This window comes from Mchenga conophoros, linkage group LG4 (assembly GCF_057382185.1).
Source record: "Mchenga conophoros isolate Kocher_MC1m ecotype Shallow Benthic linkage group LG4, M_conophoros_male_GT1.1, whole genome shotgun sequence".
Classification (NCBI taxonomy): domain Eukaryota; kingdom Metazoa; phylum Chordata; class Actinopteri; order Cichliformes; family Cichlidae; genus Mchenga; species Mchenga conophoros.
In genome coordinates, this window is record NC_140529.1 from 29,274,573 (window position 1) to 29,292,178 (window position 17,606).

Genomic DNA, 17,606 nt, shown 5'->3' on the forward strand with positions numbered 1-17,606 from the left:
CAAAGTTTTAGCAATTTTCCAGAGTGACTGACCTTCAGTTCTTAAAGTAATGGACTGTCGTTTCTCTTTCCTTAGTTGATTGGTTGTTGACATAATATGAATTCTAAGTTGTCAAATAGGGCTGTCAAGTGAGTACCAACCAGACTTCTGCCCAACACAACTGATGGTCCCAACCGCATAAAGATGGCAAGAAATTCCACAAATGAATTAAATGAATGAGGGTTTGCAGCGCTGTCAACAAAGCAAAGGGTGGCTACTTTGAGGAATCTAAACTATAAGATAATATAAAAGTTATTTATCATTTTTTTCTTTGCTACAAAATTCCGTATATCTTGCGTAATATATTTGATGTCTTCGGTTTGTATCTACAGTGTAGAAAGCAGTAAAAAATAGAAGGTGTGTCCAAACTTTTGACTGGTAGTGTATCACACAGCAGGAGATAGTCTGGGTACAACATGTTCTCACTCACTCACATACTCTAAAACCTGGGGTTCTGCAGCATGGTGGTGGACTGGTTAGGACTGTCCCCTGTCAGAAAGAAGTGGATAGGTTGGGAAATTCCTCTTTGGAACAGGAAGAGGTGAATTTGAAGTTGCCTGTCTGTTTTTATTAGCTCCACAATAGAGAGGCCAGACCTCACTTTTCTCTCATAATCAGCTGTCATAAGCTCCAGCATCCCTTAATAAGTTCTGGAAACAGGTGCATAGATGGGAATACTCCAGAATTACATTGGGTTTAGGCATGAGTACCAACTGGGTAGCTTAGGACACATGGAACCCCCACAGTGTTACTGTCACTACTTTGCACTAGAGAAACATCAAACACGCTCAGGTAATTTAATAAAAACGAAACAACATAAACAATGGTGATAAAAAAAAAGGTGAATTGGTTGAATATGCCTGATGTGTGATGTGCAATCATCACTAGCAAATTACTAGCAAAGAGAGGGTAGCTATAAAGAAACCAGTACAATAATGTCTATAACAATGTGTTTGTAAAAGTCTCTGATTTAAGAATGGGGATAATTCAGATAGCAAAAACTAAGCAGGGATTTTTATATATGCTTTACTGTTTTGTGTATATAAATTGTATTTATGATGTATATAGTGTAGTATACAACACGCACTTATATACATACATACATATATAGAGTGTGACTTCTCATTTTGTTTTGTAAATGCAACAGTTTACCCTTAAAAAATAGTAATTCTCAAAGGAGTTTTTGTTGTTCTTTTACTGATATCGATTGTTGCTTGATGCCTTCCTCAGACTCAGAGTTAGCCCTGATGTATAATGATGAGTCTGTGCTGGAGAACCATCACTTGGCTGTGGGTTTTAAGCTGCTTCATGAGGACAACTGTGACATCTTCCAGAACCTTACCAAGAGGCAAAGACAGAGCCTTAGGAAGCTTGTTATTGACATGGTGAGTGTCAACATATTCATTATGAATTATAGCTACCTTTCTCACTTGTCGTCATGTGACCCTTTCTACTTTTTATTTGTCTCTTTTTCCTCTAATCTACTCATACCTACTTTGTTCTCAGGTTTTGGCAACAGACATGTCTAAACACATGAGTTTGCTGGCAGACCTCAAAACTATGGTGGAAACTAAGAAAGTGACAAGTTCTGGAGTGCTGATGCTTGACCACTACACTGATCGAATACAGGTAAGCTACAGTTATTCAGTTAATTTAAAAGTACTTCCAGTCAACAAACAATGAGAGGAATATTTATAAAAGATAGGAGTGTTATAAAAGATAATGAGACCGTGAACGTGGCTCACCACAATGTTTTTTAAAGGTGGAGACAAGTTGGAAACACAATAAATATGAAGCTGGCATTTTGTTTTAAATAAACTAAACCCTTAGAGTGCATGTATAAGACAGGTGTAGCCACCACAAAGACAGCCATTCGTTTCTGGGCTTTGGTTTTCAAGGCTGGACTCCATGGCTGTTGCAGTCTTGTTATTTTGGCACAGAAGGGAAGTATCTGAATGTAATGGTGGAGTGCTAGGGCATCATGTAATGCTAGCATGCTTGGTTACCAAAGTGCATTGCACAGACGCAGATGTCAACTAATCGGTACAAACAGCACTGAATGGACTCTTAAGTACAATAACCAACAAGCCATTTCAAGAAGCACCTAAAAGTGTTGACGCAGTTGAGGCTTTTAGTTTGGTGACTTTCAAATGGCAGAAGCAAAGCCGCTTGCATTGGCCTTAACCTGTCAGTTTTGAAGCCAGCCTTTCAAGTGGCAGTTTTTGGCATTTGAAAGATTACTTCATCTTTCAGAGCTGTAAGCTGCTGCTTGGTTGAACAATATACTTCACACACCAAACTCCTGCAAGATCTAAAATCCAGACTGACAGTGTGGTGAATGGGACAGAAATGAAACATCCCCAGTTATCTCAGCCAAGGTGATGGTGGTTGCTGACAGTTTCTAAAGCAGCTGATCAGCTGTCTTTGAACAAAGACGAAACAACGGTGTTGATTCGAAAAGTATTTGAATCCACGAAAGACTAGATTCTAACAACTTATTGTATTATTATATGTGTCAAGAGTTTTGGAAAGGACAGCTAATCTGGAATTTCTCACCACTGGAGAAACTAAGTGATTTGCACTGCTCCAGTCAGATGTCACAGAAGAACAGGTGACATTAACAGCGGGAGTTAAAGGAAGAGCTCAGGTGACATCTGGATTAAGCGATAACATCTTTACAACCCTTTCATTGGGAGGTTAGATACAGAGGTTAATTAAATTCAGCTGCAAGCAGTGGAGGATGTTTTCTGAGGATTTAAACATGAAGAACATTTTTGCTTAGTAGCTGTCAAGATCAATAAGGAGGAAAGAGCAGTTACTGAGACTTTGGAGAATTGTACCAACTTGTGGAGGAAAGGAAAGGAAAAGAGAATGAATGTGAAAAAGGTCATAAAAACATTGGGTTTGCACCACATTTTTCAGTCGCTTTGTCAATTTAAAATGCTTTAAAATGTCAGACAACTTAAAGGGAAAAAGTAGACGATGGGCAAACAATCTTCATGTTTATCAGATTTCAGGATAGTGTTAATCAATGCTACGGCCATTACTCAAAAAAGGTGAGGTATTGCACATTACTCTTTACTTTTCTATTACTTATAAACCTGAAGCTACAGTCCCACACACCAATAGAAATCCCCACCCTAACAAGGACACGCATATAAAGAGCCCAAAAAGACTTTAAAGGAATCGTCACCGTAATTCAACTGCATAGGTTTAAATAGAGGCCAGCAAGCTTATTGCTTTTGTTACCTGTTGAAGTTAAGGCTCTGGCTGCAGGGCTGGGGTCAGCATACACTCAGCTATTATGTCATTCTGGGTTCTTGCCTAGCTTTGTGTTTGCATGATGTCTGCGCAGATGCTTGCAAAGGGCCGAAGCTGCGTTAACAGTATAATGCAACTGTTTCTGTCATGGACGCAGTCTTCATTTCACTATCGCATTCTTGTCCATTTATGCAATAACAATAAAGGTAATGTCCGTATCGCTACACTTCAAAAGCCGTAGACCATGACACCAGTTTGTTCCTCCCTGCACATAAACTGAAAGTAGCTGATTGTGGTGCACAGAAAGAAAAAAGCTTGTTTCTTTGTTTGTTTGTTTTTTATTTCTAACACAAGTAACAACATAATTTTAACTGTCATTTAATTATTGAATTTAGTAGTACTGCATTACTTAAAAAATGTCATGTGATTACAGTAACAAGTTTCATCCAACACTAGTATTTCTAGCTTTGTACGTTCACAATATAATGTGAGGTAAATGATTTTGTATATGTGCAGGTATTGAGGAACATGGTGCACTGTGCTGACCTGAGCAATCCCACAAAGCCTCTGGCTGTGTATCGACAATGGACAGAGAGAATCATGCAGGAATTCTTCAGGCAGGGAGACAAGGAGAGAGAGCGGGGGATGGAGATCAGTCCCATGTGCGATAAACACACTGCATCTGTGGAAAAAAGTCAGGTAAATGAGCAGCAGTGAAATACACACATGTATGAATATAACAGCACGCAACTGGATAACTGTTAATGCTGTAGGTGGAGTGATAACTACAGTGCAGAGAGTGATTTATCAGCTCTGATCGCAGCAGTCATCCTCCTACATTTTTAATGCTGATTTGCAGGCAGTGAAGAAACACCACTGTGCTAGCTTATGTCATGTCAGTCATTGCCTTTTTCTTTTTTTTCCTTTACGTAGGTGGGCTTTATTGACTACATTGTCCACCCGCTGTGGGAGACATGGGGGGATCTTGTACACCCTGATGCCCAGGAAATCTTGGACACTCTGGAGGACAACAGAGACTGGTACCAGAGCACTATTCCCCAAAGCCCCTCACCACCTCCTGTGGACGACGACAAGGATCTAAACGTGTGCATAGACAAGTTTCAGTTTCAGCTCACTCTGGAAGAGAGTTTACAGCAGGAACAGGAAGACGAGGATGGCAAGCCCACGCCAAACCATGTGGCACAGGACTGCAGTCACGGGGAGGATGAGTGCAAAAAGGATGAAGAAGAAGACATAATGGCAGAGGAGGAAAATGAGGATATAATAGAAGAAGAAGATGAGGTGGCAATGGAAGAAGAGAACTTGGAGGAGGAGCTGAAATCTCAGTTGGGTGGGGGGCCTGACAAGGACAGACTTTCTGACACAAGTCCTGTAGAAGAAGAGGAGGATTCTTCTTCACAAGCTGACGATACATGAGTTTTGCTCCTGTATCTCCCTCCTCACTTGCACACATTATCTTGTTCATCCTTTCAATGGCCAAACCAAGAACAAATAAGACTGCAATGACAATACACACCTTTAAATATATTTTTCAAAAAGGGAATAAATACAAATTGCTTAAAGAGAAGTTAATTACACAGCAACTGTAGATTTGGAGTGGCAACAAGTCTTTCGACTGATTCCACAGTGAACTTTAGACTAAGAGGAATCTAGGAGAGCATTAATGTTGGGCGACTGAAGACAGCGTAGCACTCTGGGACTAGAATGCACACACATAAACACACATGAAGTAACACACAACTTATAGAAAGAAAGAAAAACAGGAGCAGGAAATCCACCAATGCAATGTGTGTACGAGCATGCAGCAGTCATGCAGTAAAAGTGTGCTCCGCATATTCCCTGTCCTTTCTTTTTTCGGGAGGCAGAAACACACGCTGGACTGTATGTTTGTATGTGTGCATTTATTAGAGGGACACTGATAAGTATTGAATCTCTTTGGAAAAAGCCATCCCTTAATGGAGTATTAACTAGTGTTCAGTCAGTATTAGTAATTCATGTTCGTTAGAATCTCAATAGAAACTGTTCTCCTCAGAAAAGCTACACGTCCGAGTAACTTCTTTTTTTTTCCATTTCTGTCGGAAAGAAAAATAAGATAATCCCATCGGAGTTGGAGGAGGTGAAGGAAAAACTACGGAAGGAAAGGAAGATGCTGCGACGAAGGGGCCATCGGGTCCCATATCCCCCTTTTTCCCTTTACGCGGAGAGTGCTACTGGTGCAAGATGGCTCTGTGCCTTTTTGAAACACCAGCTTCTTGAACGGAGCTGTCGTGAAGCAATGCATTGTGGGACAGGAGTGTCTGAATTTGTCATCATTTTTGATTGTCTCTTGTTGAAGATCTCTCTCTCTTTACTGTTCATGGTATCGTGGTGTGTATCTCACACGTACAGTTTCTGTGGTGATATGTTTTCAGCTGTAAGTCTTCCTTTGTTGCTCTTCTGGTAATATAATAACTCAGAACTCTAAATGCAGAGCAATCACTACCACCACCACAACCACCAGTAGACTCTTTCCAGCTTATGTTCTTTTCTTTTTTAATTTTTAGAATTTTTTTTTAAACTTTCTGAGAATAAGCCATGTGATGCTTTGAAGCATACGTTTTGCCTATTTTATATTTGACAGTTGCCGAATACGTTGAAGGGACACGGGATTATTTCATCAGCAGAACAAATTTTTTTAAACGCCATCTCACGCCCACTTGCACTGCGTGGTCATGTCTCCTCATACACAACCAATCTCACCAAAGTAAAGGATGAGAAACTTCAGTGGGTGAAGTGATTCAAGGGAAGACAGATGAATAAGAAAATCAGGGAGGCAGAATGTCAGGGGAAAGAAGCGTGACGTGGCCAAATAGGAGGTCTAGCGGTCCCTAATCATCCTTGTTATGTTTGATGCTTTTTTGCCTTAATGTCAGATGCAGGATATATGCCTGCTAGTATGTAGATTTATAAGATATACAATAGATATCCTAGTATATTTATATCACGTCTGTATGCTTATTTCTGTGAGTATCAGTGGGTCTATACACAATGTATCCAGCATTGCATTTGGAGGGAAAAGGTAGACACTGCTGCTGACTAGCTGTTATGTTGTTGCTGTGCTTGGACCAACGTAAAGAATGTGTTGTTTTCTAATCACAACGACTATCTTATTATAGCTATCTGAAGGCATTGAGGGGGAAATAAGAATTGAAAGGGGGAGTTGAGGTGTGTGTGTGTGTTTTTGGTAGGTTTAAGAGGAAGATGTTGTCACACTCATCGTCGCTCACTCACTGGCATTGCCGTATCTCGTCGAGCGGATGTTCAGGATTCGATCGACAACAGCTCAAACCGGCCGCAGTTTGTCCAGGTGTTCGTTTCTCACAGGGTATAAATGAATTAAATACATAAACAAACAAAAGAACACGAGTGGGGTTCTTTTGAAGGTAAGACCAAGTTCCTGCAGGTCAGTAACTCAGCTTATCTGAAGACACCACCACAGACTGGTGTAAGAAAAGCCCCATGGGCACAGCTGCGAGGCCCCCCACACACAGGCTGTTTCATCCAGTGGAATGGGAAGTTACTCAAATAAAAGATTCCCATATGCACTGGCCTTTTTTTTTCAACACGTTGCTTTGTTTTGTGGCTTCTCGTTCTGTTATAAGCTATAAAAACATCAATATTTAATTGCCATACAAACACAATACTGTAGCAATTGTTTCTTATTAAGGAAATTATTAAAGTGATTGATTGCTGCCATTCTTTTTAAATGATGAGAAGAAAACCAGGGGAAGTGTTTTCTTTGAACAGTTTGTGTACAGTTTATTTTTATATCATTCTGGTGGATGGTCTGGAAAATGAATCACGTGTTGATGACTATAGCTATAAGCATTACCACTCTTGTATATAATGTAATATTGGATTGTAAATTATAAATTTATCCGCATCATCATGATTAACAAATAACCACTTAAAGTTGTTAAGTGAACCACTGCAGGCCACATCCTCATATTTCCATTTTTTAAACATATGTTCTCCTCACTCGTGCTGTCCTATTTTATTTTATTTTTTCACTTTTTAGTTGTTCACATTTATTGTTCAAATCAAATATATTCGTACCAGCACTTTATTTCATCAGGTTTCGAGGCAGACGGTGTGTTTCAGGTAGTGTGTGCTGCTGGTTTGGTCATTCGCAGTCACTTATTGATTATATTCCACTGGGCCAAACCACAAACCCTCATTGTGAAGCAGTTAGCGTTCACCTCTCTCTGCAGGCATAACCAAACAACCCAATCATTCTCGATTAAATGTCCAGATGAGACTGAACCCATTTGACCAATGCGATCAAATGGAAGTTGAGGTAGTCACATAGGATACAGTTAAAGGAGATAAATGTGTCCTTATGTGACTTGGCCCTTTCTAGCACCGTCACCACCTCGGTTTCTTAGTAACTTTAATCACTATCTAGCCTGATAGCCTAAATGTCCATCCCGTGGTGGCTTACTTAGCTGGTTCCCATCGGGTTTGCTGTCAGGTTATTGTTGTCACAGACTGACTCCCTCTGAGAATACTTCTCTGGGCTTTAATTCATGTGTTTGTTCATGAGTAAGAAAGGTTATTCAAGGGAAAAAAAAAAACATGAAATGATTGTAATATTTGTAAATGATGTTGCTGTAATGTGTAAAATGTGTCCAAGTTATTTTTTATTATATTATTTTTATGAGAGTTTTTCCTCTTGACAGAGCTGAGGTGTCATTTTGTGAATAAATGCATTTAATAAGCAAACATCTATATATAAAACAATATTATAGTATATCAGTATATTTTTCTTTTATTTCACTGTTCAGTACTGTAAAGTGTGTTAAAATACAAATAAAGAAAGATTTTTCTATTAAATGCAAACTCCACTCTCCTGTTTGCTACGTTTTTCTTCTTCGCATTAATGGTTTCTAATAACTCTATGCAGCTTAACACGGACAAAAAAGTGTCTAACTTGTGCTTTTGTGAGCATTACCGCCCAACTCAGAGCTTGGGGTGTTTCTCACCCATTGTAAAAGCTATCATTTTTTCATCATTTTTTTAAATCACATTTTTGACTTTTGATGCTCATATCAAGTCTGATTCACTCGTTTTGCTTTTTTTCATTTAAGAAATATAGCTAAAGAAAAAGAATTAAGAACTCCAGATTTCTTATTTATTGCATCTATTACAATAAATAAGGAGATTCATTCATTATTTTTCTTGTGAATTGGACCTGCTTGTCCATGTCTTTATCTCCTCTCACTTGCATTTGACTATTTTCATGACTGTTATCTATTAATCACCTCCAATCTGTTTAAAATGATTTTAACTCACTGTCACCCCAATTCTAAAGTTTTCTTGTCGGGCTTGTTTATATTTCAGTTTAATAATCTTGGTCCATTAAAGCCTTAAGGAGCAAGGCCAGTACCAACATTGTTGAACCACTCCACCCCTGTTCTTCAGACTGTGGCATCCTTTTTGAGACAAGTATTTTAGTAGTGTTTGCGACTTGCTTTGATCGTGTCCATTTTGACTTGGCAGTTTTTGTTAATCCACAGAAAATGTTGTTTGCTGTGGATTAACTGAAAAAAAAATAGACATTTCTATATTAATAGTGGAACAGGAACCTTTTTGCAATTTCAACTGTTTAACTTTTACTTAACTCATTTGGTTTACAATTAATGGCAATCGAGGTGGGGTCAGCTAAAAGTTAAAAATCCCTGGACTTCTTCACATTTTCCATAGTCATCCAGTAGGCGTGCTTAACTTAATTTAGCCTGCAGCTTGGTTTATTTTCAGTTAAACTTCAGAGTGGCTTAGCTTGTTTACATTTTGGTTTTTAAAAGATTTACAGTAGTTCCTTTTCCCCTCACGTACTCTTAGGTAAGTATTGTAACCTTGGAATGCACCTCTATTTGGACCTGTTTGGTCTAGTACAGGTAGGTTGGTACATGCATACACCTAGATTTAAATAAGATTTCCTATTTGTATTAAATCTGGTACTGTGGTTTTAAAGAGAGGCTATTGCGTAGGGACATTTTTGATATAGATTTATAAATGTGTTATGAAAGTTTAAAATCAATGCATAAATGCTTAAATGTTATTTACCCCATAGTTAAATATTGGTAAAAGTGCAAACAGTGATGACTACCTCTCTTACACGAGATGGCTGCGTCCCCAGAGTCCTCTACACTTCAGACAAGCGCAAAGGGTCTTCCCGTTCTCCGCCAATCACAGGAGCCACATAAGAGCGTCGTCCAATCAGAGTGAAACATGACAGAGGAAGGGGAGGGTACATGTTCATGCGCAAGAGCTTTGTCAATACGGAGCTAGGCGGTGGCAGAGTTTAGCTATTAGCTCTTTTGAAAACAAGATAAAAATATAAAGTCCTGTTTGGGCTTCAGCGCATTAGTTGAATTGCAAAGGTAATATGACGTTATGATATTGAAATACACTCGAAGGGTGTTTTTATATTAGCATTTTAATTTTGTAATATGTTAATGCGGTAGCTAAAGGTGCTAGTTAGCATTGATTTGTTAGCTCGGGATATAAAATTGATACAGTTAGCTCAGGCACGTTGTAGTTTATAAAGTTATGGCTCCTGGTGTGCTTCCTATTGAAGCTGCGTTTAACCTGTATATTTTTTATGACCGATAGGTCGTGGTGCCGTTGCACGGTGGACTGTCATTATGTCCTGTCAGTTCCTGCTCCTGCTGTTGCTGAGTGTAGGAGTCTCCGCGGTGGAGGTCCAACGTCCTCGCGGTGTCCCTTTGTCAAGTAAGCATTTATATCTTTAAACAAGACTAAAACGCATCAATTTGTTCACCGAACCTCTGGTAGTCAGCTACTTGTAATGCGGAGCTTTCATGGCACTAATAAAATAAACTTGAAACCTCGACAGAACGGCAGTTTTATGAAGAGGGCAAACCCTTTACGTGCCTAGATGGCTCCCGGACCATTCCGTTTGACAGAGTAAATGATGACTACTGTGACTGCCAGGATGGATCTGATGAGCCAGGTGTGTATATCCTGGAGTCTGATTACTCTTTTCATAGAACGTTTGAATTAGGTAGTTGCTGCTAAATGCACCTGTGCTGTTTATTTTCAGGCACTGCTGCTTGTCCCAACGGCAGCTTTCATTGCACCAATGCAGGTTTCCGTCCAACCTTCATCCCCTCTTCTCGCATCAATGATGGGATCTGCGGTAATTTAGTTATTTATTTATTTTTTTAAATCATGCTGACCATTTTTATTTCTGTTCTTTTGTGTGGCTATGATTTTGTTTACACCTTGAATTCTTTTTTTTGCAGACTGCTGTGACACAACTGATGAGTACAACAGTGGTGCTACGTGTCAGAACACATGCAGGTGGGATTTATACAACTTTCTTAACTATTTTTGCTTTCACTTATACTCAGTGTTGGGAAGGTTGCTTTTAAAATGTATTCCACTACAGATTACAGAATACATGCCGCAAAATGTACTTTGTAATGTATTCCGTTACGTTACTCAATGAGACTAACGTATTCTGAATACTTTGGATTACTTAATATATTATCATGCTTTTTACAACTTTTTACATGAATGTACTATTGCTGTGTGATTTATTACTATTACTGAAGGTCCGCGGCTCCAAACCGTAGTAAAGGGACCTCTGGCTAATACGTCAGGTTCCGTGTTGGGCGCGTAGCCGAAAAATAGCTTTACTTTGTTGTCTGGGTCAAGTTTGAGGCAGAGAGAGGCGTTGAAAGGCTGCTCCAACGGAACTTATTGTTTCGGAGGAAAACATGAACACAGTGTACAGTCGAGTCTTAATAGCTTACTTACAACTGGGCTCGTCAGGCACTCTTCTTTAGGGATGGGTATCGTTTAGGTTTTATCCGATACCGGTGCCAAATCGGTACTTTTGAAACGGTGCCGGTGCTCAAACGGTGCTCAAACCGGTGCTTAAAGAATGGAGAACACAAAATTGGTCCAAAAACCTCTCATGTTCAGCTGTTTTTTGTAAAAAGATAACAATGTTAGCCTTTTCTGCAGCTATGGGGCATATATGGTATCACTCTTGGCTGGAAGCAGTGCTTAAACAATGGAAAAAACACAAACTTTGTCCAAAACCTCTCATGTTTAACTGTTTTCCACTTTTTCTTTGGTCATTTTAGTCTTTTTGGCCAGGGTGAAGGGAGTATCTGCCATCAAACAAGAGGACAGCTGCATGTAGCTATGACGATGTTTGCTAGTTCACCTTACATGCATTAATGTAATAACGTGGTTAGCCTACTCAACGTAAATTACACATGAACAACATTAAGCTACTCACGCAGAGAAGAACGGCTGCTGCTGCCATCATCATCCGTCATCATTTCTGCTACACTGGCAGGGCTAGGGGCCAGGACTCTCCTCTTCGTGTTTTTGGGGGATGTTGCATAACAGGCAACCCACCCGGAGTAGATGTGCTCGGTGTGAGGTCTCGCAGCAAGCTATCAAATACGGCGCATTTCTCAGCTTTTAAAAAAACGCTATGCGTCGCCAGGTGTTTCATCGGATTTGAGGTGTTACCTCCTTTGACAGTATCACAGTATCAGCTTAAAGCACTTGTTGCAGGCTGATGAGTTTGCATTTTTTGCTGTGAAGTACAGCCAGACTTTTGACCGCTTGGCCTTGGACATTTTTAATCTGTAGCTCTGCTCTAAAAGAACGTACGTACCTGGACCCGCCTACTATCCTCGGAAACGTAAAATGATTGGCTAGAAGTGTATCACAGCTCAGGAAAAAAAGCACCGAAATAAAGCACCGAAATGTGCGCTGCTTTTCGGTCTGGTTACTACCGTTTATGTCAGATGGCACCGGACACCGGTACCCATCCCTACTATTCTTGGCTGCAGTGGTTATTATATTTACATGCTTCCAGCTCCCATTTCTGCTCGATGACAGCTCGTACTTTTCCACTCTCCTTTTTCTCCCTCCTCGCGCTCACAGACACATAACGGGTATGGCAGTCCATTCTCCCTGCAGCACGGACTACACTGCCCATGATGCTACATTCTTTAGGGCTATGCCTGTAGCATTCTGCCTACTAGCTTAGCACAACAACAACAACACCCAGGAAACACAGTCGCAGAGAGAGAGCATCACCCTGTAACCATGGCAACCGTAACGCTGCCGCCTGGAACAACAAAACATAGCTGTCAAAACAAACCCAAACAGTCCTGACCTGCCACAATATGAAACAGGAAATGTAATCCATTTATTTCAACAAAGTAACTGTATTCTGAATACCACCTTTTTAAACGGTAACTGTAACGGAATACAGTTACTCATATTTTGTATTTTAAATACGTAACGGCGATACATGTATTCCGTTACTCCCCAACACTGCTTATACTTGCATATACATATTCAGTGTTTTCGGTAGATGTTTATTATTCAGAATGTTTTATATGATGTTTAACTTGCAGAGAGCTTGGGCGAAAAGAGAGAGAGAGCTTGCAGAAGATGGCTGAAATTGCAAAAGAAGGCTTTCTGCTAAAACAACAACTCATCCACGAAGCCAAAATGGGTCTAGAGGATAAGAAGGTGTGAATGACAAAACAACCTGTGGTCCTTTTGCAGTATGCCTCTGAAACATGAATCCTTAGTCATAATCATTTTGATGTAGAGATGCCGGTGCCTAACAAAATACACTTGCAAATCTTTACATCAGTTACCTCTTAGAAACTCACATTTACATTCAGAAACCAAATATTAGACAAATTGCACAAAAAAACCAAAACCAAAATAATTTCAAGTATCAAAATGTTGTTGTTTTTTTGTTTTTTTGTTTTTTAAGTTTTAACTAAGTTACTAGTGCCACACGTGCAATAGACTAGCGTTCTATGTGACCTGTTTTGGGGCTGCATTCAGTACTTATATTTTTCTGGATTTTAATGTTAGGGTATCGTTTGCTTTCTATAGTGATTTGTTTATATTTTCCACAGCTATTGTGTATAGGTTAAATTGTTATATTTTATAATTTTCTCTCAATAGGCCAAACTTGGAGATGTTCAGGGGAGTAAGAAGGATATGGAAGCAAAGGTGGAGGCTCTAAGAACAGTAAAGGAGTCTGCAGAGCAGCCTGAGAGAGAAGCTAAAGAGCGCCATCTGAAGGCCTGGGAAGGTAAACTAAGATTTAAAAGTATATCGCCATCTACTGTTTGTAATGAGCATGACATTACAGGTTCTCTAGTGTCATTTAAGCTAAATATTAAATATTGTTTGATCCTGATTGTTTTGCAAGTATGGCTCATTCGCAACGCATAGCAAGGTTGTTAATTAAATTTTCATATATAATTTTTTTTCTTTTTCCCCAGATCAAAAAGCTCTCATTCAAAAAGAAAAAGATAGTGCTAGAATGGCTGAGGTGTTTCTTGAACTTGATGATGATGCAGATGGTTTGTGAGTACTGGCACCCTCCAGAATTGTTGGGACACGTAACAAACTGAAAAATATATCTAGTTAAACAGCTGGTGACATGCCATAGAGACCACTTTGGTAACAATAGCAACACCGTGAACTGATTGTAACTCTTTGAAACAAAGGGTTGACATGCCATTTAATATATACACTTTGGCTGATCATTATCCTGAAGTAATTTAGCATTTGTTGTAGCATTTGTCTTTATCCAAGTAATTTATATATTTTTTTACGCCACAGTGTGTCAGTGCCTGAGCTTTTGTCTCATTCTGAGCTTGACCCAGATGCAGACGGTTCCTTCACAGAAGCAGAGGCGCAGGTAAAACGGATTCTGTTTGTCTTCTGGTAAAGTTTACTGGGTTTTAGAAACTGTGACACATCAAAATCTGAACCTTTCCTTTGTTTTGCATAGGGACTATTGGGAGGAGTGGATAAAGTAGACACAGTAGCATTTGAATCTATCTGGAGTAATGTCAAAGAAAAATACATGTCAGAGGTAAGATGCTATACTTTTTATTTTTTTAATTTTTTTAATAAATAGTAAATTTCATGAGAAATTTATGTAAATATTGTTGGCATCAGTCCAACGCAGACACCCCAGCACCAGAGGAAACTTCACGGGAGGAAATAAACGAGCCCGTCTCTGACAACGAATCTGATCAGTACCCTGACGATGATATACCAGAGGATGAAGATGATGATGATGAAGAGGATGAAGATGATGACCGCGATGAGCATGACTATAAGGTCAGCTCACTGAATTTTTCATCAAACTTCTGCTGGATGAGTCAGAGTTATTTTTGGAGTTAACTTATGTTTGATTTGCAGATCCCTCCTACAGCGAGGACTGAAGAAAAGAAGGATGATGATGAAGGAGCTATACCTCCCTATGACCAAGAAACGCAGAACCTCATTGATGGTAAGAATGCGTTTAAAACTGAGTGACTCATCCTGTCCTGAGCAATAAGTATTTGACTCATCACAGATGTAGAAGCATGTCAGTTTGCATTTTAATGTTCTAATTTGAAATGAATTATTCATTATGTTTTGCAATAAATTGTACAGAAAAGGAATTAAATTCCCCAGCTGTGTATCTTTTATATGACACGAAGTTCATTACATATGAAAGCATCAAGAGGAAGTCATGATTTGCTCAGACCTTTTGTATGTTTGTGTGTGTTTTTTGTGAGTTTGTTGTACGTGTATATTTCAAGTCTGTGCATCTGATTCCCAGCTGCTCAGAAAGCCAGGGATGAGTTTGATGAGGCTGAGAGAGCTCTCCGGGAAGTAGATGATCAGATCAGGTAAGTGCTCAGCCTGAATGTGAAGAAGCCTCTTTGCCAGTAATGCAATCAGCTTTTGTTAACATAATGAGAGTTTAAATTTCAACAGCTGCATTGATTTGTATTTTTTTTTTTTTTTTTTTTTTTTACACAATCAGCGAGTTATTGTAATTGAAACCTGTAAACAAATACTGTTTAATTTTGGATTGGGTATTTGTTTCAGGAACCTTGAGAAGGAAATCTCTTTTGACTTTGGACCCAGTTCTGAATTTGCCTACCTCTATAGCCAGTGTTATGAGTTGACTACAAGCGAGTATGTATTGTAAAAAAAACAAAACATATTTTTTTTAATGCTTTGTATAATATTTATTATATATATTATATATTTCTGAAGGTCTAAGTTTGTCTGTTTCTTTCAGGTACATCTATAGACTGTGTCCATTTAACAGGGTAACCCAGAAATCCAAGTTTGGTGGATCAGAAACTAACTTAGGGTAAGACAATATCTGTTCTTTCTATTTCGCATGGCTTTGCTTGAGTCTTTGCTCATCCGTGTTTGCCACCATTTTCTTTGTGCAGATCCTGGGGGAAATGGGCCGGTCCTGAGGACAGCATCTATTCTGTAATGAAGTATGAACATGGAACAGGTTGCTGGCAAGGCCCCAGCAGATCCACCACAGTGAGTGACACCCAGCCAGGCATCATTTAATCTTTTCTGTCTTAATTTGACTTTAAATAATTGCTGTTATTTTACAGAGAAACAATATAATTTGTTGTTTTCCCTTTTAGGTTAAGTTAACATGTGGGAAGGAAACTGTTGTGATGTCTACCTCAGAGCCTAGTCGCTGTGAGTACCTGATGGAGTTTACAAGCCCTGCAGTCTGTCAGGAGCCCCCAAGCCTGGAAATATCGAGTCATGAGCATCAAGAACTCTAGATCTTTTTGATTAGTAAGTAACTCCCAACTTCTGAGTATTTGTAGCAAACCAGTATCATCCTCCTTTCACGTCTTCCTGTCCATCCCTTTTATATATCAAATGTTTCTTATGGCCAGCATTGTTTAAAGCTGGCATATTTTCTTTGCTTAACCAAATGAAAATGTTGTACAATCTGAAGGTTTAGCATTTCAGAATTTTTGGAAGAATTAGGTAAAGCTTCATTTTAGAAGAAGAGCAGGCCAGCAGCAAGATCCAGGTAAAGGCAAGTTCATAATAATTCATCGTAGTGATTAAGAGGGTTAGAATTAATGAAGGCCAGAACTTAATGATGTCCTGTAAGGGTAAGATGAATGCAAACGGTACTACAGTATTCCACATCAGCACTCTTACAATAGTGCATACATCCTTTACTGCACACAGTTGGAACTTTAGAGCTTCCAGCTGTTTGAATGATGTCACAGGTCTAAACATTGCTACCAGCTCAGATTGTAAAATGAGTTCTTATTTTTAGAAAGTAATTTAGGGTTTGTTGTTGAATCGCAGTTACTGTCACACATTTCATACCACAGCGATATAGTGATATCAAATTATAAGTTTGCCCGCAAGCCGCCCACAGATGTCGTAAATGGTAAACAGATATCTAATACAGTTTTTCTTGAAATACAAAGTGATGTAATGCTGCAAATTATGAAGCGTGGTTAATCTTAAATTAAATTGATTTCTTATAGCCATTTGTCTTAGATTTTGTGGGTGATGCACAGTTGATAGTTACATACCTGATGTTAAAGTGCTTTAAAATGGTATGGTAATAGGGATTCTTATTAGAGATGCACCAATACTCATGTTTTTTTAAAATAGTTTTGGTTTGTATTTATAGATAAATGTTACTGACTGTCTAGTGGCTATAAATTAGGTGAGTATCTGCCAACGCTGGTGATTTCCAGTTACATCGGTGCATCTCTAATTGATCTGGTACAGCAAAATAAAACTTGAATGTGTCATCCTCTAACATTAACATGGCATCCATCTCGAATGTAAGCAATAATTAGGAGGCATCTGTGCTGCAGATGCTTAGTCCTCAGGAATGAAACCATTAGGGATCAGTGACTAAATTGTTCTTCCTTTTTTAAATAACAACAAAGACATGACTTAGGCAAACAAGCCATTGAAATAAACATGTATGTGCTCCATCTTGCAGGTTGTTCTCAAGGGACCACAGTCACTACAGCAGTATGGAGTTGCCATGCTGTGAGCAGCATCACCTTGGTGTTGGTTAACAATTAACGATAAATTCCAATGATTAGTTTCTCTTTCACTTCTGTAGCATCATCTAAATTTCCAACTTCCAGTGCTACCTGTTTATTTGAGCCTGTTTCTATCCACTGTAGTGTCATTCCATTATTTTGAAATAAACTTCTTATCGTGCTGTTAAATTTTGTGTACCAGTGCTTTTTTTTTGTCAGAAATAAACTTTAAATCTAAATAACTTTTCTTATGATCACAAAACATATGGATATATTACATATATCCAATCCTATTGATTATTAAATATTTAACTGAAGAGCTGGTGGAAATGTGTCATTTAAAAAAATAATTCAGTGTGCGTTATTGTTGCAATT

The 17,606-nt window shown here is 38.9% G+C and overlaps 2 protein-coding genes across 4 annotated transcripts in view; both read left to right on the forward strand.

Annotated features, from left to right (window-relative positions):
- Positions 1-8,204, forward strand: part of pde4a (phosphodiesterase 4A, cAMP-specific) — a 49,703-nt gene extending 41,499 nt beyond the window's left edge. For all 3 annotated transcript variants that reach the window (XM_085271598.1, XM_085271599.1, XM_085271600.1), the window contains exons 12-15: positions 1,270-1,424; positions 1,546-1,668; positions 3,817-3,999; positions 4,234-8,204. In XM_085271598.1, the coding sequence (XP_085127724.1) occupies positions 1,270-1,424; positions 1,546-1,668; positions 3,817-3,999; positions 4,234-4,737 (965 nt within the window). In that variant the 3' untranslated portion in view covers positions 4,738-8,204. The remainder of the gene's footprint in view (positions 1-1,269; positions 1,425-1,545; positions 1,669-3,816; positions 4,000-4,233) is intronic.
- A 1,400-nt stretch (positions 8,205-9,604) lies between these two features.
- On the forward strand, positions 9,605-17,420 carry prkcsh (PRKCSH beta subunit of glucosidase II). Its single transcript, XM_085271601.1, has 18 exons — positions 9,605-9,743; positions 9,976-10,095; positions 10,220-10,336; positions 10,427-10,522; positions 10,629-10,686; positions 12,774-12,891; positions 13,342-13,471; positions 13,665-13,749; positions 14,008-14,086; positions 14,180-14,263; positions 14,350-14,514; positions 14,596-14,686; positions 15,002-15,071; positions 15,274-15,363; positions 15,470-15,544; positions 15,630-15,729; positions 15,840-15,999; positions 17,186-17,420. Exons 2-17 carry the CDS (start codon positions 10,008-10,010, stop codon positions 15,984-15,986), a joined length of 1,593 nt encoding a protein of 530 aa, XP_085127727.1. The 5' UTR covers positions 9,605-9,743; positions 9,976-10,007; the 3' UTR covers positions 15,987-15,999; positions 17,186-17,420.
- Positions 17,421-17,606: the final 186 nt, after the last annotated feature.